The 25,343-nt window shown below is 40.2% G+C and overlaps 3 protein-coding genes across 4 annotated transcripts; all 3 read right to left on the reverse strand.

The window, feature by feature from the left end:
* Window positions 1-1,457: 1,457 nt before the first annotated feature.
* loxl5a (lysyl oxidase-like 5a) lies at window positions 1,458-5,149 on the reverse strand (the record flags this gene model as incomplete). Its single annotated transcript, XM_080032819.1, has 6 exons — window positions 1,458-1,577; window positions 1,710-1,805; window positions 1,956-2,112; window positions 2,677-2,814; window positions 3,464-3,572; window positions 4,162-5,149. The coding sequence occupies 6 exons, from the start codon at window positions 5,147-5,149 to the stop codon at window positions 1,458-1,460; spliced, it is 1,608 nt and encodes a 535-aa protein (XP_079888945.1).
* Window positions 5,150-9,221: 4,072 nt separating this feature from the next.
* Window positions 9,222-13,004, reverse strand: mibp (muscle-specific beta 1 integrin binding protein). Of its 2 annotated transcripts, XM_080032477.1 has the most exons (8): window positions 12,843-13,004; window positions 11,997-12,087; window positions 11,372-11,420; window positions 10,943-11,117; window positions 10,297-10,368; window positions 10,079-10,185; window positions 9,843-9,928; window positions 9,222-9,584 (listed from the first exon to the last, which is right to left on the reverse strand). In XM_080032477.1, exons 1-7 carry the CDS (start codon window positions 12,866-12,868, stop codon window positions 9,843-9,845), a joined length of 606 nt encoding a protein of 201 aa, XP_079888603.1. In that variant the 5' UTR covers window positions 12,869-13,004; the 3' UTR covers window positions 9,222-9,584. The 2 variants fall into 2 exon arrangements, with proteins under 2 accessions (XP_079888603.1, XP_079888604.1); XM_080032478.1 differs by lacking the exon at window positions 11,372-11,420 and having other exon boundaries at window positions 12,843-12,893.
* Window positions 13,005-19,305: 6,301 nt separating this feature from the next.
* Window positions 19,306-24,879, reverse strand: atcaya (ATCAY kinesin light chain interacting caytaxin a; the record flags this gene model as incomplete). Its single annotated transcript, XM_080033414.1, has 9 exons — window positions 19,306-19,345; window positions 19,540-19,638; window positions 19,835-19,921; window positions 20,291-20,422; window positions 20,673-20,775; window positions 20,928-21,101; window positions 21,924-22,175; window positions 22,285-22,343; window positions 24,803-24,879. 9 exons carry the CDS (start codon window positions 24,877-24,879, stop codon window positions 19,306-19,308), a joined length of 1,023 nt encoding a protein of 340 aa, XP_079889540.1.
* Window positions 24,880-25,343: the final 464 nt, after the last annotated feature.

The raw sequence follows: 25,343 nt of genomic DNA on the forward strand, positions 1-25,343 counted from the left end.
CCACCCGTGCATTTATGTATGTCTATGCGCATCTTCTTGCCATTTTTTAATCGTGTTTATTTGCACAAATAAAACTAAACTAAACAGTAGAGAAAATACACACACCATGACCTCAGCTCCTGCCTGGCTGCATTTACAACGTACATTCTGAACTGCTTCCATTTTTCACAAGGCTTTGCAGGCAAGTTCTGCTGTTTATAGTCGATAGTTTTTTTCTATGGCCTTCATTCATGCCAGACATGGCATGAATGAAGGCCATAGAAATGTCAGACAGAAAAATGCCAGACAGAAAAGAGGACTGTTGAAAATGACTAAAAGATAATGAATTGTGTGGGAGGAAAAATAGTTGTGGTGTTTATTCACACATTTCCAGTCAACAGACAGTGTCCCTAATGAATCTGGTGACAAAGTGTAAATAAACCCAGAAAGCTCACATGGGAGTTATTACCAGCTGGACAAATGTTTTCTCAATCACTCATGTACTTTAACACGACATGGCGAACACGCGACAACAGGCTGGCGGTGTGAAACTTGTATGTCTTCTGCTGACATTTCCTGGACGACGTAATCATGATAAATGGAATCGTTTTTGGTATTTATCTGAGGTGTGTTATCCCAAAAGGCATTTGATTTGAGTGCTGTTTAATGGTATACGAGTACTGGAATGATTTCATGTTGTCTAATATTTGTTCAAATGATGCCATTGGTAGGGTATCTTTAAATTTTTATAAAATGTAAGACATCAGTTTTCAAATAATAATAAATGTTTTTTTTTATTATAAAACATGATAAAAAGTTAGAAAACCTTTCAAACAAACAACCATTTACAGTAACTAGCATGTAAAATAAGAGGCTAAACATTTGTGTTAGGACATATACCGCTGTAAATACATGCATTGGAGTATTTTCTTTTTTTTTACTTTACACAACACTTTTTAATCCGTCACTCCAATACATATGTGGTCAATATGACAAAGAAGATATTTTCTCTCACAAGACAAAATCCTAAATTTGGGAGAGAAGTGCACTGCTATTTTCTTCCACATAAGCACCAGTTAAATCGTTACGTTGTTAACTTGTTTTCTTTACACTTGTTAGTGACAATAACACGCTTTCCTCCACTCTTCTGCACACAAACAGCTAACAGTGCAGTCTTGCATTGCTTAGAAAAATCCACTGAAAATGTTTTTTCTTACAAAATAACATAACTTAACATCTAGCCAGCCTGGCTGCAGCTACAATATATCATATTACATAAATAACAGATTAAATAATATAGTAGCAAACGTTTGAATGTAAAACCATTGCACAACAAGAAGGTATTAATAGTAGATCCTGTGCACCACAACTTGCAGCAGGTCAGCTTCTGTGAAACAAATCAAAAAGAAATCAGTGATGAGACCTTCTTTTGCCTTCTAATCTCAGCTGTAAGGTAGAGAGGACGTTATAAGGGTGACTTACACAGTGATCCTGCAGTTTGTTGCCTGGACGTAGCTTCCTGTGTACCTGATGTCACAGAGCGCCTCATTGTTGGAGAAGTCGGACTCCTGAACCAGCTGAGAGGGGTTCACTGTCACCTGAGAAACGATTGGACACAAATACCTAAATATTGAATTTGATTCCAGTCTCATTGAAACACTGCTCTTGCATCTCAATTTAATGTTTTTTTGTCTTGTCTTTTCTTTCGTAAAGCATTTCTACATTCCCACCTTGAGTATGTAGTTTCCAGGTGGTACATCGGTGATGTCAATCCACTGGCAGTCGATGTTGGCGTGATATGTATCATAGCAACCAGGACCGAGACCCTTTTGGAAAAATTAAAAACGTATATGACTTTACTATTGGCTTAAGGAAAGAGTTTATCTATATTTAAAACATCAGAAATACAGTAGTGATTCAAACAAATACAAATGTTTTGAACTATGGAAAAATAAATGAATCTGTAAATGACCGACCTGTGTGTGAGCAGTGCAGGCGAAGCGTCGTCGCACTCCCGGGTCACAGGAAGTGTCCTCCAGACAGAAACTGGCCTTGTGTCCCTCTGCCACCTTTTGTCCAGTGGAGACGTCTAGCAGGTCATAATTACTGAAGGCCTCCATGCTGTGGTAATGCCTGGAGGAAACACACATAGAGAAAGACATGCAGACAATTGTGTTGTGAAAATCACATATAGTGTCCAACACATGACAAGTTATTCTCATGGAAATATATTGCATCCCACCAGACCACCATCACTTTCTATTCCTATAAAAAAAAGCTGTGAAGTCACTTATTTTCTACTTTGTAAAAAATTTAAAAAATGTAATGGGTCTGGATCAACTGTAACTACAGTTTACAAGGGCTGCTTGGGACGATCAAAAAGAGCATCTGTTCCTTTTTTCAGTAAAGAATTGGCCTATATAAATGTTTTATTATTTGCTGATCAGGCTGGGTTTATGAGGCAGTTTTGTTTTGCTAAAATGGTTAATTACTGCATTTATTTATACACTGTACATAAAGCCCTTTTTAGTCGTAATAGATGATGCATTATGCTTGTCATATTTCTCATGGTGGTGTTATAAATGTTTGATTTCTTTGCACTTCTTGTTATTCCAACACTCCTATTTTCTTAATGTTGTGCACATTCAGAATTGCCTGTTCTATTGCACTGGTCTTGTATAATAGAACAGGACTTACTGGTGACAGCTGTGCCATTCCCACTCATGTCTGGGCTTCATCGGGAGGAAGTCTGCTGTCCCTTGGTTCTTCACTCGCTGTGGGAAGCGCAGCAGGACTCTGTAGTCCAGGTCCCTCACACTCGGATGATATGCAGACCTGAAGGAAGGCAGGGAAGAGAATGAGCCAAGTTTACCTTCACAATGAGCAGCAATGACAGAAGTAATTCTGTTTATTTTTCTTTAGTTTGTGATCACATCATCCTCCACAATTACTCTTCCTTACTGACCAGTTTATAGTGATTTTACTGTTGTGACACAAGTTTTTTCTTTTGGGCTGGCCTCTGTAGGTTTTTGTGGTAACCTCAGGAATCCTTTGCCTTTCATTTCAGAGCCTCTTTTGACTTGGCAAAGAAAGTGGCTGCTCAGATCAGAGGAGAGAATCTCAGGCTGTTGCCAGGTGTGTGTCCAGCAGCCTCATAACTTCCAAATGGGACTGAGGCCAACCACACATCCCTCTGTGGCAGCCTCAAAGGAATCTGAAATCACCCTCATTATTTCTTTATTTATTCAGATGTGTATGCCCCATTGATTTTTCTGTCTGAAGGTATAACATTTTATCATGCAGCAGCGAGCATGTGAATAACAAAGAGTCAGTCATGGACAAAGGGCATGTCAAGAATCATAAAAAGGTTAATTTAGACTGACACAGGAACTTATTTTATATTCAAAACTGAACTCATTTAGTCAGTTGGTTTTGACTTGACTGACCAGTTTAATATTGTGTGATGTCAAACAAACAAGTGCACCTGGAAAGACAGTTTTCTTCAGCAGCACAGCGAAGTGCATACATCTGCACTCTCTGGATGTAAGAAGCAGCCTGGATGTAGTAAGGGTCAGGAACCAAGTCTGGGAGACCTGCAGGAATAAAATCAATCCGCAGCATTTAGTTAATGCCAATATGCATTAGCTTATCCAGAAATGCAGGGCCATTTACTTTTCGTTTGAGAGTTGGAGAAGTCAGGATTTTGGTGTCTTTAGTCTCTCTTCTACAAAAGAGGTCAAATCTTTTAACTAATGTTGTGGCCAAAGCTAAATTAATGTGGTGATTTGAATATGCATGCATACACCAAAGATTATCTTCATTATGTCACTTGTTTCTGTACAACAACTACATCTTCTATTTTTCTTAAAGATATACAATATATATGATGCTGGACACATTTGAATTAATTGGCTATGAATTGATGTTATCAACTATGAAAGCATCATGATAAACATGTATTTCCCTCTAGAGTCATGGTATTTAATGTCTCATAATGGAGACATTCGTTTTTGCACAAGGGGGCATTCATTCACACTCAATAAAAATGCATTGAAATGGGATCTAGAAAAAAGGGGGTTTAAGTAAAATGTAAAAATGAGCTCTGGGCATCCATGCTTCAGCATTGTTCCGCTCATTGTTTAACCAAAAACGAGCTGTGACTGTAAGGTCTGCCAGCCTCACCATTGTGGAAGAACCTGGTGCCATAGCCTGGTGGGGGACGCACAGTGATCCTGTTTCTGCGGTCTGCGTGGTAAACATCATAGAAAACTGAGTTCCTGTGATGAATACTGTGCGGGTCCTGCGGGTCACTCGTTTCAACAGTCCGTGTTTCCTCCGTCCTTGGAGCAGGAACGTTTATTTCTACGGCGTTACTGGACAAGGCGGTGGGATTCTGTGTGGGGTGCGTGATTCTGGTCAGTGCGTGCGCTCTGTGTGCACTGCGAGACTCTCCTAAACTTGTGTGTTGCGGGATGCGACGTGCATTCTCTCTTTCTCCTGCTACGGTGAGCCTTCTAGATGGGCCAGGTGGCCCGGCAACCGACTCTGAGCTCTCAGATCTTAATCTGCCTGCCCGGCTCAGCGTAAAGCCCGGTGGTCTTGTAGGCGACGCAGTTGCCTGTTGAGCACCAGCGTCATCCCCAGGTGTACTCCGTCCTCCTCGTGGGACTCCGTTGCCCGAGAACTCCTGTATGGAAGCGGTAGTGCTGCCGTTAGACGGCGCCTGTTGTAAACGATATCCAGCTGCCACAGCATCCCCTGTGGTTGCAAGACGCGGTGGGGACTGACTGTGTGTCCCGGGTCGTCGCGAGGCAAGTAAATATTGGCCCGCGTCAGCACCTAAAACATGATTTATGTCGTTTTGTTCATAATGCACCAAGGCTGCGCCCTGGAGATCTCCAGACCTGGTTCTGGCGGGTCTACTAAGCGCAGCAGGAGGGTGAATTCGGTTAAAACTGTTTTTAGTAGTCAACAAGAGCTGAGTGCGTCTTCTCTGCACAGGTGAGCGATATTTAGTCCCCGTACTCAGTAAACTGTAGACCTGGCCGTTGTTCTCCCACTGGAACCGGTTTCTCCACGGTCCGACACTTGCGCGTAAATGTTGCTGGCCGGCACTAAAACACACCAGCAAGTCTAGAAGGCAAAATAATACCAGCTCGAAGTTAATCATGGCTCAGAGTGATGGTGCATCTATCTGAAGCGCTCCAATGCTGAGACATTAAGGACGAACTTATGAGTTTCACAAGGATGATGAGGGGCTGGTGTTATACTCTCGACTCTGTCACGCAGTTGCGCACAGCATCACCGCAAAGAGAGAAAGTTTGGGTTGAGATGTCTTCGAGAGTTTGTAAAGTGAGTTAATCTCATAGAATTTTTTTTTATCCAACCAGGTCTCAGTTTAACCATTTCAGCGCCGTTAACTGAGGGAGCCAAATAATCAAAACAATGGTCTGGGTTTCACCTGAAACGTATTGAGTTCAATATCATAATTCCAGTTATAATATACCTTATAGGCCTACATTTGATCTGTGCAAGTTATAATTGCATTAAGATTAAACTGACTCTAGGTTATCCTATAACAGACTGAAAGTGCATCACTGACCACATGTGAAACAGTGAGCAGTGAGGGTATTTAAACTGTTGACCGAGGCTAAGTACACTTATTCACCACATGATGGCAGTCGACCCCACTGTCATTTCAGGATTTGTAATTTCAAAACAGACATGAAACTGGTCTCAGTTGTACTGTAGAAAAGATATTGTTGATAAAACAAAAACATTAACAAATTATAAGGATGCTGTTCCATCGGTTGTTCATACTTACAGTTGGATGTCAGAGTCATGGGCTGTTCAATGTCTTTCAAGCTTCTGATTTTTGAAATTTAAAGACTCATTATTTGCAGGTTTTGGAAAGAGAATTTAATTCTATTGAGTATCAAAAGTCTTATAATATTATTTTCTGCTGCTTGATTCTACAAACCTTCAAGGATAGTTGTGGTATGGATTCCTGCATAACACCAGACAAAAGCAATACAAACTACATGTTTGTGGTGAACACATCATGATGAGGTGGTGGTGTGGCAGGAAGTAGGTGAGAGGACTTTATTGTTTCCCATTCATCCCCACCCACAGCTATTCTGGCTGCTGGGACGTGTGGACAGACTGGTAGCCAGTCCCGAGTGCATGGTGACAAAGACAGCCAGCACACACACACACACACACGGATAAGAGGCTGTCTGAGTGTATAAAACATACCCATATCTGCCCCCTTCCCCAAAACTACAAGGACCTCCCTCTAAAAATACCCACACACCCTGCCAAGCACTCGGAGCCTTTTAACAATCTGTGCCAGTATAATTCAATGAGTGATTGTGAGAAACAGGGTGTGTGTGTGTGTGTGTGTGCGTTTTGTGGAGCATAATCACAGGGTCGAGGTCTAGTTGGTTCAGGCAGGCTGTAACCGGATGGGTGTCATTCCTCCAGCATGTAGGGTGACCTCTCAGTGTAAGCAACAGCAAACCTGTTGACATGTATGATTTAAAACCTTCCTTTTTCCTCCTGGGACTTATGTCTCTCATGCGATATCTGACACCATCAATGAACTCTGGCAGTGGTTAGTAGTAGAACGATTTTATTAGATGTGTTCAAAATGTCAATATATAACCTTGATCCCGATTTACTGTATATTATGAATATCCATTGTTATAAATGAAATAACCCAGCAGTATATTTACTGTATGTTATATGTAAGTATGTACGTGCATATACAGTATATTGTATATAGTTATATAACTACAGACATGGGGTTACATTTGATACTCAAAGAACTTAATGTATGTAACAAATACTTATGTTTGTGTACCTTCTAATTGAGTATACAGGCACTTTATTACACCTTAAAATGATCAGCAATATAGCAATGCTATTATTAGGGGGACCCCAAATAGTCGAATATTCGACCATTCGATCAAAGGAGCTTGATTTGACTGCCAATCTTAGTCGAATAGTCACAAGGATCGTTCTAAAAAATATTGTGTTGGAAGTCAAAATACTGCATTCAAAAGTTTACTTAAGTAAAAGTACAAACGTATTAGCAACACAACTGTCAGGATGTTATTGTAATATACAGGATATTATTTACGATGAGGTTCAAAGCAGTGTAGAAGTATAAAGTATAACATAAAATGGAATAACTTAAAGTTTTACTTGAGTAAATGTATGTTGTTGTTCTCCACTAAGTCTGAATGTTAACATGTGGATAGTAAGAAGCATATATTTGAAATCTCAATTAACACTTAGTTAACTTAGTATGTTAGTTTCACAATTTCTTCGGGCAGCTCTGATATTTCTCCTGCATGTTAACCTTATGGGATGAACATCATCCAACTTAGGCCTCTATTCTACAAAACGGCATTAAAGATGTGACCCCCATCACATGCAACTGCACAACGCTGCACTGCATTCTACTGTATGTGCGTACGTGTGCTTACACTTTTAGTCTCCTCTGTGATCATGAGATCATGTACACAGAAAATAGCCCGCATCCTGGTACCCGTGTGTACCTGATTGGATATAACTGACTTTAGGCTGTTGATGGATGTGTGTCGGTCACATGAGTCACCTGAGCTGTGAGTAATGAGGTCAGGTTTGTCCAGGAGAAATGTCTAGACTGGATTTGTTTTCACTGTAAAGTAGCTCGGGACAATACTGCCACTGTTTCAGTTCAAATGTGCATTGGTTGACTTGACATGCATGTCCTCGTAAACACCACATAGAAAAAAACTTTTTTGAGTATTATTTTCTGTCTATCATAAGAATGTCTTTAGATCTAAAACACAACATGAAATATTATCCTTTTTGTTCCTCTATAGTGTTTCCTTGTCTGTCATCACACACACTGTTGTCATTTTTAGCACCGGGAGTCCAGGCCAGTGTGCTTTACACCACGTCCACCTGCTACAGCGTCACAACAATCACAAGACACGCACATGACAAGTAACATACCTACAGCTGATTTCAGTAGGAACTGAAATAAGCTCCAAATGGTACGTCTAATGCAAGAAATATTTGTTGTCATTGTGATTTGTAAATGAGGAGCCCTAAAACACAATTCCCTACTGGACCTGATATTTTAAGGCTATGGCACAACAGGCTGAAAGCTCACACTCGTCGACCAGTGACAAGAAAAGGTATTCCCTTAAGGGGAAAATATCTTGCCTATTTATATGTTTGGAAACATATTGATATCAGCACGTGCCTGGGGCCCCATGAGGTGTAAATCTAGTGCTAATGGCCTAAATCTTGTGGTTAGTCTATGACCTACTCAGGCATCTACTAGAAGCAAGTGAGGGCAGCTATTTCAAACTAGTGTTAGAAAAGCAAACCCAGAGGGGCAGATATAGGAGCCTTGTCTGTTTTCTAAAATAGATGCTAGCAATTGGCTCAAACAGGATGTAGCTAATAAGATAATATCAATTAAATTCTAATTCAGGAATTGAGATAATGACCTTAAAGTAATTAAACAGTATTGCCCGTAAGATAATGTTGAGTAGGACCAGTTGAAACTGAGCTAAATGAAATCTAGGGTGGCCCAGTTTCTTAGTCTTTAGTCCTTAATAAAACAGGCTTGTACCCATTTAACATTAGAAATGTCTAAAGATCACTCCTCAGAAGTTGAATATGTTGAGTATGATTTCTTTATGAACAAGTGTATGGCAAAATTTCATCATAGAAACCACACAATACAGGTAAAAACACACTGCCAAAGAGTGTTATAAAATGTGTATTTACTGTACATGTAAAATGTATCAGATCAGGAGTACCTAAACTCTAAATTGGAGAATGGTTGGTTTCTTTTTTTAATAACTTTTAGTTATATCCATGTACATGGCCTGCAGCTTCTCTGAGGGAGTTTTAGGGAGAACCTATAACCGCACAGTAAATAGAATATTTGTACTAAGAAAATATTTCAACCCGTCAATGTACAGTAAGTGAACTGTAGTGCTAAACCTGAATCCGAATTCATGATGCTATTTTCGACACCTGGAACACAATGAACATGTAGCAAGGACAGTGCGATAAGGCATTGAAAGCCTTGGCTGGGTCAATAAAGCCGGTGTCTACAGATATTCAACCAATACCAATCATGGTTGTTGGGTTATCCACATTACCAATACAGAAAAATAATTTTTTTAGTAATTAAGATCAGGTAAAGGAGTCATGTAGCGCCTTACTGTACATTAATAAACTACTTGAATTAATGTATATTCAAAATATAAAAAACATTCATAAGAAAAAATGCAAAGAGATTCCCGATGTGCTGTTTTTCAACAGCAACCAATGGATTTATTTGTAGGAGGATGCCACATAAGGTCCAGTGCAAGTCAGTGGTTTGGCATAAAAGTAACGTACTAATGGATCCATTCCAACAATCAATTCACAAAAGCAAAAGCAAAAATATAAATAAAAATAAAAATAAAAAGACATTGGTAAGTTACAATTACTTTCATTTACAAACAAAGAATAAAATAAGAAAAATCTTCGTAAAAAAAGAATCCATGGGACTATTTACAAAATCTGTACAGGGCTGGTGAGGAATCCTCCTGCTGCAAGAATGACAAAAACCTACTGTTAGAGACTGTACACTGACTTCAGCATCCTTTTACATTTTAAGAATTGTGCCAACGGGGTTCTAACACATTTTTGAAAGTATGCATTTTGTTTAAAAGAAAAAAGAAAAAAGCAGGACATTTTAGCTGCAGATTTATTAAACAAAGGATATACTATTCCTTAATTGTGTAGAAACAACTAAATGTATTTTTTGTCATAACGGCACATTTAAGAAATATCTTGGGTCTTCTTACCTATAAACGATTGAGGAGGGTGTTCTGAATGTCCTCATACACCTGGTTGTAGATCTCTGCTTTAGATTTCAAACCATCAAGGTATGCTGCAACACACAGAGTTGACCAGTTAACCAGATGTTAAGAAATAAAACCACATGATATTCCCATAATAAACATGAACAATTATTAAACATTCTTTAATGTGACATATTCCCAGGCATAAAACTGGATAAAGTATCCCAGCTGCGACATACCAATATCCAAGCCGCAGTCCTCCATTGCGCTCCTGTGCTTCAGGTACATTGGCCAAACATGGCCATCAAAAAGGCCTGGGGGGTCTGGGACCGTGTACTGCCTTGTACTGAAAATAAAAACACACTGTTAGAGAACATGCAATTGACATCAAATGATTTGGAGGGGGGGACTTATGCTCAAAAAAGTTAAACAATATAAAAGTAATATTTTTCCTCACCTCCTCCGTCTCTTGCACTCTTCATAGGGAACAGAGATGTAATAGCTCTTGTCGAAAACATCCAGGAGAGGCCTAAAGGGGGACACACATGGGCATGAATAATGATACACGGCTTCAACCAAACATACATATAGGACCATCGTTATGCAACACCTAATATGCCCCCTTATCTACATCCATGCAGCGTGCTTGACATTAATCCCTAGCACACAGAGTACTGTACACGTGGCAGTCAACTTTAAGGACAAGTCAGAGAGCCCACTTCTGCGGAAACCCTTATCTCTATCAGCAGGACCCGCCCAGTTAAGGACTGTGTGACCCTACTGAAATAGCACCGCCCCATCCAATGTTTGTTGTCATCGATTTCTTAGAATTTGCAAGAAACAATATGGCGCCTTTCTGTTCACTGTAGATTTTGCGCTACATTTGTAGCCCGACTAAAAAATAAAACATACAGTATAACCTTCCACAGAAGGAAATTGTAGTTTGAACAAATGGACACAAACGCTTATTACAAAATGAACCACATTTCGTAGAACAGGTTTATATGTCAGACAACATGACACACAGATCAGTTGTTTGAGACATTGGCATAGAAAAGGTAGAAACTTCCACACAAGTAGGTTTTCAAGGAAAATCAACTCACGGGTAGTTGTAGAGCAGGAAGCCCTCCACAATCAGGATGTGGATCTGCTCTTCCGGATTAGACACTTCAGATGCAGAAGACAGAGTAACGCCGTGGGACCGGGCAAACTTCACTGGGTTCTCCATCCAGCCTTTTACTGTGTTGGTCATGGCCTCCATGTCCATGGCTGTGATCACTGTAGAGCAAGATTGAAAGAAAGAAAGGAAGGAAGACGAAGGAAAGGGTAGACAATTGAATTAGAATAGATATAAATCCGGGATATGAATAACTGGAAATGTGTATTGTTCTCCGTGTTACTGGAGGTGATTATCAGCTCTATGTGTGCATGTTTAATGGCTATAGATGTGTGGATTTTACATTTTGGAGGATGGGGGTGTATGAAACTAAAAAAGGTTAACAATGAGTCATTGGCAGTCTGTGAAGTCTTACCATCCCATTGTCTAAAGCCGTCATCCCCGACTTCTATCTGATCAGGTTTCTGAAATAACAGTCACCAATAAAACATTGCTGCAACCTCACCGCTCTGAACACTTGCACTTCCCACTAACATGCCAGACTAGTTATGCCATACGAGTAAACACAGAAGAATGAGTGAAAGGCGCACACAGCAAAAGGTATACACAAAAGAAAGCAAGTGTTTTCAAAACTAAACAGCTTATTGAAATAAGGGGTGTTGGTGTCAAACTATACAACTATAAAGTGTGAAGGGGTTAATAGAGATAAAGGAGCAATGGACGCATGTGGCCATGTTAAGTTCAGGAGGAAGTAATATCAATCTTGTCTATCAATACATAGAGAAGATTAAGAAAATTAAGCAATACAAGGGAGAAAGTCATGACTGGAGCAGTAAGAAGATACAGTCAAGTAAATAAACTATGCTGCATAGACATTTACACCATTTTCATATCTACTATGTAGAAAAGTGTATGGGGCGGGGTTAATGCTAGCAGACACTAGTTTGCTTACAATGCAATGCTCAGGCAGTGTTCATAGGTTGGGAAAGTAGACAAAATGATAATAACTAAATCTAATTTGTACATTAGCTAAAACTCACCTTGAAAAAGTCATCTTGGTGCACAACACAGCAGTTGGGCAAGGTCTTGATCAGTTTATTTGTCAGGGTGGTTTTGCCACCATTAGTAACTCTATTTAAAAGGAAAGAAGAAATAAAATTCATATTAATAATGTATTGCCAGCTACTATTATGGTTTGCAACAACTGATTTATATAATAAAAAAAGCTTTCCTCCAGAGGATATAAGGCACAATTTGTTTACATTTGTCGCCGTTTGAAAGTAACTTATAGTAAAGTGGAGCTCAACAACAAGCACATGGCTGGCTCTGTTTTCATAAAAGCAGCAGAAAAAGGAAGCAATGACATCGTGCTATCCTAATTTAAAAGTGTTTATAGAAAAAGTGACTGTAACATTAAACCGGTTTTGGTTTGGGACAACACAATTGTTAAATCTCCCTCCACTTTTGAGGTCAGTTTGCCGGTGAATTTTCAAATGTCCCGCTCGATTTTATGACAACAAACCAGCCGCCCACACAGGACAAAACCAGTCCAGCAGCAGACACGGCTGTACAACTTTCTGGCGGGCAGCTGATAAAGCCATACAGTCTATGGATAAAACAAGTGGCCAAAATGATAATGTTTACGACGTAACGTCAGTCAACATTACAAAAATATGACTTCATCCGAACCACTTGTTTATATCTTATGATACCTTCGCAAACAATATGATAACAAACCGGATACTTATTGTCAAAGGTATTATGTAGCCTAAATCTCTTCATTACACTTACCTATCGGTCAGTTTAGCTCAGATAAATACATGTATCGCTACTTGTAAAAAATTAAAACAATCAACTATGCGTTTGATAAAGATAAATTCACTTACCCGCCAATTCCTATAATGTACTTCATCTTTTCTCGACAGTCCTGCTCAACGTCAGCCGAAGAAATAGTCAAGAGTATTTTTGACAAAAGCCGGCGATTAAATCACAAGAAATTAAACGTTTCATAAAGTAGAAAATATGTAAGTTGAGATCTGTTGGCTCTTTTCGCTACTGCTCCATTGACAAGGATGCGCGAGGCACAGCAATTTATACCAGCTCCGTTGTTTTGCGTCATCATCCACGTGGGCCTGGAGCGTTCTCGTGGTCGGGCGTGCTCGTGCTCTGACGGTTACGTGCCTCCTTACGGCAGCCAATCAGCTCCCGCGAACTTTCACACATTTACATATTCCACAACACATGCTGGTGTCCATCTCAGCGGCGGATATGTCATTCAGCAGCTAATCCACCAGGTGACCCGACTCACTGTGGAAAACTACCATTGATGGTGTTTTATAGATAGGCCCTACATTATAACAACAGATGCATCTGTTTTGTAGGCTACTTGCAACACTACTGTAATAGGCCTAATTAAATAGGAAAATATTGAAGTAGGCTATGTTTTGTAAAGCAAGAAGCCACACTTAATAACTCTATTCACTTGATTTTAAGCTAGTTTACAAATGTTTTTTAAGCTAGTTTAAATGTTGGCCTATGTATGAATACATGTTACAAGTGGGCTAGCTCCTGCATTCAAATGTAGGCCTAAACCATATCAACAACTAGACTACAATCAATCATCAATTTTATGAACAAAATGTAGGCCCTAGGATACTTCAACTAGACCTACAGTATAGGCCTACTAGCACCATTTACAGTGTAGGCCTAAGACCTACAGGCTACTAGAACATAGGCCTATAGCCTATGCTTATGCAAGGCCTACAAAACATCCAGTTCAACATACAATAGACACAATTCTCCTTCAGTGGAATTAGCATATAGCATATTTGTATAAAACTACACTATAGGATACGTGTAGAGATATAGGCCTATACTGTAGATAGAAACCTAACATAAGCTGAACTGCAATATCATAAAACAATAACATCTCTGTTTTTAAATCAGTCTTTGTTGGCTTTGCCAAGATATTTTAGTCCTCCCTAGCATGCTCTATTTGAATATACCCAATCTCTGGCAATACTTCAATGTGTTACGTAAAGTGTGTCTGGAGTGTGAGGTCTGAGGTGTGAGCAGTGCAGGGGCTTAAATTAAAGGGAAGCCTTCTAACTGGAACAAGTGTTGCTGGTTCAACTGCGAGTCAGAGCAATGTACAGCATGCCTGATGTTTTTATTCCCTGTCAATTGTTACAACTGGGAAAGTATTCACAGCGGAGGTTGACATTGAAGAAAATCTTCTGAGAAAACTGAGTAACAATGTTACTCCGCGGGTTATATAACTCACTGCCTAGAGGCATCACTTTGAGTGTAGTGTCTTGCTCTCTTTCCCTGACAGTGTGTGTGACATTCATTTCTATTTGGGCATGTGTGTGTGTGTGTGTGTGTGTGTGTGTGTGTGTGTGTGTGTGTGTGTGTGTGTGTGTGTGTGTGTGTGTGTGTGTGTTGTGTGCAATCTGAATCCTGTCAGAGCCATCGGAGGTCAGGGGTCCACAGCCAGGGTCCCTCTGTCCATATTGTTGTGTAAAAGGAGAAGGGTGCCTCACGTGATGATCTTAAGGTTATGGGGACATCACAAGACTCCCTTATTAAGCTAAGACAGAAACTTTTCTTTGGAGTCTTGTCCCCTACATGCTGAGTCTAAAGTCAAACGTGATGACAGCCCTGTCCAGGAATGTGGGGCAACCCCCAGAGGAAGTGGGGGCTTTTCACTCAAAAGGCATCATGTGTTTTCGGAAGCATGCACCTCATGTCTGTCTGCCATCTGCTTAACATGCAATTCAGTCAGAATGAGCTGAACAGGTTACTTCAAGATATTCTGTAGAATGTATAATACATTAAAAGAGACATTGGGAAAATTTAACATACCATGACAGAATTTAAAGAGACCAAATCTACTTGAAAATAGCTTTGTGCTTTTGATGTGGGGGAACAAAATGTATTTGATTACAGACAGCTAATTTGCAATTTTTCCTTTTCCTTCCTGTTGAAAGTCTGTCGTTTGTCTGGGTCGAGGGATAAAGGGTGTTGCATGTATCCAGTAGCCTGCAGGGATCAAAGCCCTTCGAAGCAAATTTGTGATTTGGAGCTATTGTACATTAAAGGAATCTTTTGATGTAATTTAGCTGTCAGAATAAATTTGCTTCCATTCTTTCCTTAATTGCCTACAAATGAATCAACAAAACATTTTTCACAACAGACACTTCGACTTGTCATGGCAAGCAAGTGAAATTAACTGAAGTTGCTCCCATCATGCAATTATAATTGGTCATTAAAGGGGCACTGTGTAACATTTTAAGTAATTTATTAGCTAAAATCAATATCCTCATTCATAAATATGTCCTTATTGGTGTAAAATCACCTCTGCCAATAATCTGAATTATCCTCCTGAGCGGAGAATTACAAATATTAATATACATTTTGTACATTGAGAGGGGGTAAGTCTTATGGAGGCATCCATGTTGGTTTGAATGTCATCAGGTGCATTGTTTAGAATTTAGAATTGTTCTTGTCCTTGAAGGCCACTGTATAGCTTATTCAAAAGGGGTGGGTTACCCAGGGAGCGTTGCATTCTAGAACTTTCTAGAACTTTCTTCATGATGTCATATTACACAGTGCAGTGTGTAATATGACATCATCAAGAAAGTGGCTGCTAAGATGCAAATGATGAATGTCATCTCAAGAGTACTGTACGTCTGAAAGTCCTTTGTTTCTTACAGCCCATCTTTGTAAAGACTAATGATCACCACTGTATGAGTCCACAGAGATATGAAAACAAAACACAGCTTTAACATAGTTTATTCAGTTATATTTACAAGGCAGAACTGAGCTAATCAATCTAATCTAACCACAAATGATCATCTTTCCCATTGAGATCCAAGCATTGTTACAGCAGACAACATGTTACAGCAGCCACATGGTAGGCAATGAATGTGATGATATAAACATTGTGCTTTTTACTGGAGATTTAGATTTTTGGAAAAGACATATCAGTAATTTCAATGCAAACCTTTCTTATGATGTGTGATAAAGTTAACCTACATATTGATATAACAAAAAATCGAAAGGCTACACCTTACATTTCCTCCGAAATCTGGATTTCTTTTCAGCATTTGGTTGAATAGGCACTCAGGACAGACAACACACCTTAAATGAACTGTCTCAAAAAAATATTAGCTGCAGTAACAGAGCTAGGATTGTTTCAAAAGGGAGGATAAATATGTGATGGAACTGCTCAGGTTTGGTTTATTGGTCTGAAGACATTCCTATACCAGACAGGCAAAAAGAAAAAAGAGGAAAACTATAGCATTGAGATGGCACTTTATAGGAACAGACTTAATTTCTGTCCCAAACAATATATTCATGCTTTACTAAAAGCTACACAACTACATGACATCAGTCATCCAATGTAAAAATAAAGCAAAAATACATTTGAGGTAAAACTTTCACCTCATGAACATAAATCAATAACATTATAAGCTGAAATCATTCAAGGTTAATGTGACAGCCAATTACAATAGTGCAAAATAAGGCAGGCAATACAAGTCTGCAGCTCTTTACAAAAATAAAAAGTTCTGCCCTCCTGCTACTAGATGGAAGACATTAGAGGACATACATGTTAACCCAGAATATGTACAATCCATGATGCATTGGAGAAAATGTTCATACTTGATTTAAACATGAGAATGTGCTGACGTTGTGCCGTTCATCAAGAACAAGGGCACGTCATTCTTCTAAAATAAACGAAGATTTGAAAAATCACAAACCAAATGTCCACACAAGCTACAAAAATGTTATCATTCTGAAATAGGATCCAAATGTCTTCCTTCCTGAGGCCACTTTATCAAGTTAATGATCAGAACATGTTTTCACAATCTGAGCTGGCGACAAAATTTCCCATATGAAACAGAGCTGTAAGAATTATAGGAATGTGCAATTTCTAAAATGAATATGCAAACATAAAGTGTATACAATGCTTGCGTATTTTTTCTTCATTATGGCCACCTTGTTACAGGTTTCATGTTATGTTTTGTTGGATTAGCGTGACAAGTATGTATGTATTGACTAAATTTGATTCCGTAAATAAAGCATGTTTACTTAACATTGAAGAACATTTCTTTATGTGGCCATGATGTTGTTACACAAAATAAACAAGGATATACTGTGTGTGTATGTATATGTACTGTATATGTGTATATATATATACGTATATATATACATATATACACACACACACACACCGTATATATAATGTTTAATATAGATTTTTCTCATATGGCGTTTTCCAGGCCACAAAATGCAGATATCGATCATACACATCAGCCCACATCTTCAAAGCACAATACGACTGAGGCACATCATAAGACGAGGTACAGAACAAATGTTACACTTTTCAAAATATCAGTACAGCAAAAATAATAAGATAATGCTTGAAAAGGCCTGATGATACAGCAAAAAAAGGAGAGAAAGGGCATCTGATGCATTGCAAAACCATTGTGATTTACACATTGTATTCACACATATCAGCATAAATTCAAGTGTGTGAAACCAGTGGTGGGTCACACACCGGCCCAAGCTCAGCATCTGCTACATACATAATGTTGCTGTTAGACTTCTCTGGTTCACAAGGTTGAATGTTTTGCAACATAAAATGTAACACACATTGCTATCGTCAGCAAATACTATATGTCAAACTTTTTCAGGAATTCAGAAAAATAACATGAATTTTGAATAGAAACATTCCAGTATTTAAATTTAGTTAATTTAGATACAGTAAATGTAATTTATTTACGTTTATTAAGCAGAACTTAGAGTTTAAAGTAGAATTGTGAGTTTTTATTTGCCAATAGTGAAACCTATGATCCTTCAAATTAAGTTAGAACACGAGGTGAACAATTGAAGTTACAATTGTTACATCTCGCATTGCCAAAATCAATGTTGTTCTCCTAAATTTTTATGTTGCGTTATATAGCCCAAACTTTCTGTGTCCATGTCCTTCCAGAGCGACACAATGATGTAATATTTCAGTATGAGCCTACTGCACAGCAGGTTGATAAATCCATGAACAGTAGCCACGGTGAAACGCCTCTTTAACAGAGCCGCGACTCCCTTCATACATTTTCATGTTGTGATATGAAACCCCTCTGGCAGAGAGGAAGAAGGGGTTTCTGGACGGAGGAAAAATTAGACAGAGCGCTCACCGTCTCCATTGAAAAAATGACAGCCAAAGCGTCAGCTGGATGCTGGTAAAACATAGTTGATGGAGCTCCGTGTATAACTCGATGGGGTTCATGCTCCATATGTCCGCCACACACTGTGTAAAGAGAAGAACATGTCTGTGATGATTGCATGACAAAAATATTGCTGATCTTGTATCAGGAGGATCAAATTAAAACTCAGAAATTTAAATAAATGTTTATGTGTGGCCGAGTATCTGCCTGTTTATCTTAAGGGATACTATCTTTATTTAAAAAACAAAATCAAATTCAAATTTGTTTATTTAATTCAGGGTCAGGGTGCTGGTCGTATGACTCACTTACTTACGGAGGTAGGATATTCTCTGATAAAAATTTCTTTGTTTCTTGTTCTGTGTTTCTCACCAGAGTTTGATGTACAAAGTAATTTTACAAGAACTTTTTGTAAGTAATGTGTTTTCCTCAAGGACATGCAACTGAACTCTATCAAATATAGCTACAAAGGTTTGTACAAAGATGAAGTCTAAACTTAAATGGACAGGACCTTGTGTAATCAGGAAAAAAGGAGACCTAAAGAGACAAGGATGTAAGTGGTTAAACAACAGTGCTTTGCATTACCTTCACCTGCAAAGCTCAGGCCTTCTCATACACCTTGATCTACAAGCATTGACTTAGGCCTGAAAATAAAAGAAGAAAAAAATATATAGTGACAACAACTTTTAAAAAGTTGGAGGGATAACAATAAGCATACAAACTGATGAATGTCCTTAACTGGAAAATATGACAATGTGACATTTTAAAAATCCAGAGTGGACCACTACCTCTCAGACTTTTTAATTGGCTCCTGTGGGACCGACTGCTGCTGTTCCTGCTGTCTGTGCTCCTGCTCCATCCTGCTCCACACACACACACACACACACACACACACACACACACACACACACACACGCACGCACGCACGCACACACACACACACACACACACACACACACACACACACACACACACACACACACACACACACACACACAAAGCAAATCAATGCAGCTTAAGTGCTTGCAACTCAGTTAATTTTTAGCACAATTCTGTATGAGCAATTTATTATGTATGAGTAGTCATGTCATCATATCAAGACTACACAAGAAATGACAAATGTGTTTTACCTCTCCCTCCGTGCTTTGATCTTCTCCTCGTCAAATCTGGAAATAATATCAAAACACTGTTAAATCCTCAGTCAAAGGTCCTTTTGAAGAAACGGAGCACTAATCTTATTTCACATTACACATTATATGTCACATGTTTTCAGCCAGATTTACATGATTAATCATTTTTAAAGAAGCGCTGCAGGCTGCAGGCTGTTTGTTTACTCCATCTAGTGGTCAGAGACACTTACTGCACCACACACTCAGGAACATGGACGTGCTCCATGGGAACGATCTCTGCCAGCTCATCCAGACTGTGGACATACTGGATCTTATTCATGAACTTCACACTGCAGTGGGGGGGATGGGGAAACAATGACACCACCACAGTTACAGCTCATGCATCACTGATGTTGCGGTTACAAAATCCACATGATTTGTTCAATATGAGAATATGCATCTCTGTCAAAATTGACACCATGGGCGGGCGCCCCAGATTTCCCACTTTAAATCAGAATTGTTCGGTTGTTGGCTTTTGTGCATTACCTGATAAAGGGTCTGGAAATAGCCAGGACAGTGCGTATGAACCAGGTGGGATGAGCGATGACCAAAGACTTCAGGTTCTTCCTCAATCTGTCATGGCAACACACATGATAAGTCCATTCAGTGAACACAGTTAGGTTAGTGTATGAGCTTAAAGGATTCTGCTAAAACTAACACATTGTCTTAGAGTAGCATTAGACATTATTAAACTGAGTTTTCTCTAACAGAGTCACGCTGTAAATGTAGCCTGTGTGAGTCATTCTGAGTCTCCTACTAACTGACAGCCAGTGACAACTTCCATTATTCTCCCCTTTGTGTCACACAATGTTGATGGGCAACCACACTCAGCAGCTAAAAATAGCAGGGTGGGCCTAATTCATATGTCAGTTCAGAAAATCAGTTTTCTACACAGCGTGTAAATGCTGGTTTGGTTCCTCCACATTTTTTTCCTTTTCCTACCTCCTGTCAATCATTTGGTAGCATTTCTTGAGCCAGCTGATCCCAGGCATCTTACTCCGAGGAGTGCCCCCGTTCATGTAGATGATCAGGTAATCTTCAGCCACAAGCATCTCCAGACTGCTCACCACATATCTATATGAAAGGGCACAACAAGGACGACAGGGGGGCACACACACACACACACACACACACACACACACACACACACACACACACACACACACAAGCAAACATGTGAAATCAAGTGAAATCTGTGATTTTCCTACGAGACATGATGATAACAGTTAGGTCTGATTTAGGGGTCCCTGTGCACGTTCAGTAATCCATCTATGTACAGCATCAAATAATCATAATAAATAACAGTTGGCCATGGCATACTCACAGGAATAGGTTTTCCATGATGTAGTGGTACTCCGGACAGCTGCTGTCAGGCAGGTAACAGGCAGAAAAAACAATGATGGCGTTAAGACCCTCGCCATAATACCCTGATGAGAGAGAGAGATTCAGTTAATAGGGAATAATGCTTCAGGCCATGTACTAAAACAACCATGTAATATTATGGGGGTTAAAGGTTGCAAATGTTTGATATAACCAAAGACAATCTTCCAAAGTTATGAGTTGGTGTCTTTTCACTGACCTCCATGAGTGATGACCCGGAGGTAGGGTCTGATGACTTGCATGTCAATACGATGTTCCTGTTCTCCGATGATCACCGATCTCCAGAGGCGTCCGTTGTTGGCATTCCCCTCCTCGTCCGCGTCTCCCGAACCGTCAACAGGACACGCTTTGGCAGAGGCCACCGGTGTGTCATCTGGACACACACACACACACACACACACACACACACACACACACAGAAATATTTAATAGTTCTTAATTCTGTGCTAAAACGTGTACCATGCAGGAATTAAAATGTATTGTGTATAATGTGTAATTGAGGTTGGACATTTGAATTAGGATTACTTTAAATCACAGTTTTACGGATTAAGATTAACATTCATTTAGGATTTGGTGAAATTTCGAATTAAATCGATCAAATAAAAGTACAGAAAATGAGAAATACCAACAACAACCAAAAATTAGATTTGAAAATAGAGCGAATAAAACAAATACATATTTTATAAGTATGCCTACTTATAATAAATACAAAAGATAAAACGTGTAAAAACTGAAAAAAGTGTATTTCTTCTACAGTATTGTTATTATCATTTTCCCCACATTTCTAAAGGATTTGTTTGAAAGACTCAAAAATAAATTAGTTACTGATTCTATGTGAGCTTCAGTTAATATCGCCTCATACATACATTTAAACAAATATTTTGTCACATTTCACATTCATAACAAATAAGATTCAGATTGAAACTGACAAACTCATTTTAAAGCTACAGTTTTGGAAGCTAAGGGCCGGTTTCACAGACATGGATTAAGCCTAGTTCTGGACTAAATTGCACTTTCAATGGACAATCTCCATTCAAAACTGCATTTAGTCCAGGACTAGGCTTAATCCATGTCTGTGAAACTGGCCCTAAAAGTCAGTGTTTAGGCCTAGACTTATAACCTGGAAAACGAAAAAAAGGGGTTCAAACTGTGTCTATTCAACCCTCACTCATTGGTATTTTTAATAACCGCTCACCTTCCCACTCCAGCTCGTTGCCATTGGTGATGAACTCCAGCGAGTCCGTCTCATCGGGCGTATCGATGTCGTCCACGTTGATGTCCAGGTCATCCGGTGTATCCAGGAAGTCGTCTGACAGCAGAGAGCCCTCGCTTTGGTCCAGTGAAAGGTTCATGTCCGGGGCCACCAACGTACGCCGCTTACGGTGGGAGGACACTCCGCCACTGCTGCCTCCTCCGGGTGGGCTCACATTCAGGGAGTGAGGGGGAGCTGCAGCCAAACCAGCAGAGGAATAGATGGATCAGGCGATGTCATTAATATTATATGGTCTTTGCTTTATTGACCGATCAGTGACCTTTCGCTCCACAGTGTAACTTACAGGTTCTGTCGTCTGTGAGACCACAAGAGGAATCCATGTCTCCGTAAACTGGTAGCGGTCTGGAGGAAAACACACACACACACACACACACACACACACACACACACACACACACACACACACACACACACACACACACACACACACACACACACACACACACACACACACACACACACACACACACACACACACACACACACACACACACACACGTAAGCAACCAGTGCTGTGCATATCAGTATAATATGTAATATAACTAGAGTCATATATACTGCATATAGGAGATGCAAATGATGGCAAAAAGATTTGTTTCATGTTTGTTTTTTCCTGATCTCTGTTCACTAATCTGTCACTATGGCCTCACAATAAAATGTAAGATTGTGGGCGCTCTGGTGGCGTAGTGGATAGAGCGCGTACCATATTGGCTCCGGCCTTCGTTGCAGTGGTCACGGGTTCGAGTCCGACCCGTGGACCTTTACTGCAGGTCATCCCCCCTCTCTCTCTGTCTCCCCATTTCAACTCTGTACTGTCAAATAAAGCATAAAAATGCCAAAAAAAAAAAAAAACGTAAAAAATGTAAGATTGTGATTAGGATGGCGTTCAATGGACCAGTCAAGGCGTGGGTGCTGTCAATGATCCGGCTAAGCCTTGTAAAGGGGAGCGAGCAAAAAAGTATCGAGATTGTAATTAACTTCTCTCTGGGGAGAAATGAAAATTACAGGGCTGCCAGGCAGGGCGTGATGAAGGAGAAAAGGGGGAAAGGGGGACAAAAGACAGAAGAATGAACAGAGAAGAGGAGGTGTGTGTCTGCACACAGACAAAGAGGTGAAGCCCTCTCTGCCTTTACGCAGCCTCTTATTATTAACTTCTGATGTATTGTTTGTGTTTTTGTGTAGCATGTGCCCCAGCTACGCACATTAGAACAGACGTGCACGGCAGCAACATCACCCCAGTGCAACCAGGGAACTGGAAACAGAGCTGAATGGTTAAACAAGCGCAGTGTTGCTCAGCAGAGAGGGTCTTTGCTGCAGTCCTATGAAAGCAGACTGCCTCAGCATCCCATCTAGAGGAAGACAGTGTGTAACAGTGTGTGCTCCCCCTGAGCCAACTGGCTTTAGCCCAGAGAAACGGGCACTATTCCCCCAAGAAACCCCTGCAGTGATTACTGGTCCTTTGACAACATTGGAGCCCTTTCGATAAACATATCACAGATTTCTTCTTTCAACAAAGCCATGATAATCTCATTTGTTCCTGTTTTATGGCTGCATTGTCCTTCAGCTATACGAACACCAATATCAGGATGAACCGATGATGCTTACCTTCAGGAAATTGGAGCTGGAGCCAATTCAAACTAGCTTTTTATCCTCACTCACCCACACCTGTGTATTTGGTTTGCTTACACATTCCCTGTCCTTTCAACTGACAATAGACTGTCCGAACCGAAAGCAGAGCCCTTTCTCTCTCAATAATCCGTTTGCTGCTGGCTATTCCTGAGTCTGTGTCTGTCTTGAACCAAAAACCTGCCACCATTTCCTGGCGATGCTGTGTTGTTGATCTGCGACTGCTGTTGCGTCATGTGACGCAGCCTGAGACCATTTACAGACGGAGCTGCACCTGCTCCCTGGCTGACAGAGGGAGGAGGGAAGAGGGAAGACGAGGAGGAGGAGGGAGCCCACTGCTGACTGTCATTAAACTTATACACTGCTCATTCTCTGCCCATTCAGCTCTGAACACCCTCTGTATCCATATTTGTGGTGCACTGACAATAACTTGTCTTACTACTTCTTCTCCTTTATTGGCAAATCACCGCTCAGCTGTCTTAACTCAGAGTCAAGTCAAATGTCATGCAGACCTGGCTGTAAAAATTATTTCACGTCAACACAATACGTAAGAAAACCTTCAGTTCCATCATTAGCTCAACTGAAGCTTAAAAAGCAGAAAGATACCAAATATGGCTATCATAAAGATAAATAAGAGTGTATAAAATAAAATAAATTAAAAAAAAGCTAACTCCTCCCAGACTAAACCTTACTAGAGGTCACAGTGTAGCTTACCTAGAAGGAAGCCCGGTTTGGCAATTCATTCATGACTGACTGCACAATGAATCCTACATTTTGAGATTCATCCACAAACACACGCACATTCATCGAAACACTCAAACACAAGGATATGCCATAAGACTATCAGCTCACACACGGTAACAAAAAGCAGCTTTTTCTACAACTTTCGACACCAATCGGCTTTATGTTTGACGTTGAAAGGACAGATTCGGGGCGCCCTTAGCTCAGTTGGTAGGGCGTCCACCCCGGGCCGGGCCCAGCAGCAGACCCGGGTTCGATTCCCGCCCGCGGTCGTGCTCTGCATGTCACTCCCCTCTCTGCCCCATTTCACCTCTGTCTCTCTGCACTATCAAATAAAGCATAAAAATGCCCAAAAATTATATAAAAAAATAAATAAAAAATAAAGAAAGGACAGATTCATAGATCATGGCAAGTAAAAAGTAAAATGATTTAACCTGGGGAAGTCTTCATCCTGCCACTCGTCTTTCACTTCCATGTTCTCCATTCTTAGAGTTGCCTCTGTGGTGCCCATCCCTCAGAGAGGAGAGGGGCCTGGAGGAGTAGAGAGAACTGTTTATCAATGACCACCATTCAAAGCAACAGAGGAGAAACCCGTCATATAAATTGAGCGCACCAACTAGACGGTCGGCTTCATGGCTGCACGGCAGGAACACGTGTTTGACTTTGACGACAAAGGGGGAAAAGTCAGTATTGTAGGAGGATTTCATCCAATTAATATTTCATTACAGTTCAGGGGCTGGAACCAGTGTTGATCACATGGTTCTTAAACCACCCGCCAGGAGGAGCACATGTGAAAGGCATGTGACTTTCTGAGCTCAGCTCTCCTCAAAGTCAAATATCATGTTCAAATTTCTTCCGGGGGGCTTCAAAGGGCTAACGAGGAGCATTGTGTGCAGACGAGGTGGCTGGTGTGCAGACCTGATCCTTCCACACCGATGTGACTGCTGCCTGTTTCATCTCTACTCACACTGATGC

The sequence above is a fragment of the Ammodytes marinus genome (assembly GCF_949987685.1).
Source record: "Ammodytes marinus genome assembly, chromosome: 8".
Classification (NCBI taxonomy): Eukaryota; Metazoa; Chordata; class Actinopteri; order Uranoscopiformes; family Ammodytidae; genus Ammodytes; species Ammodytes marinus.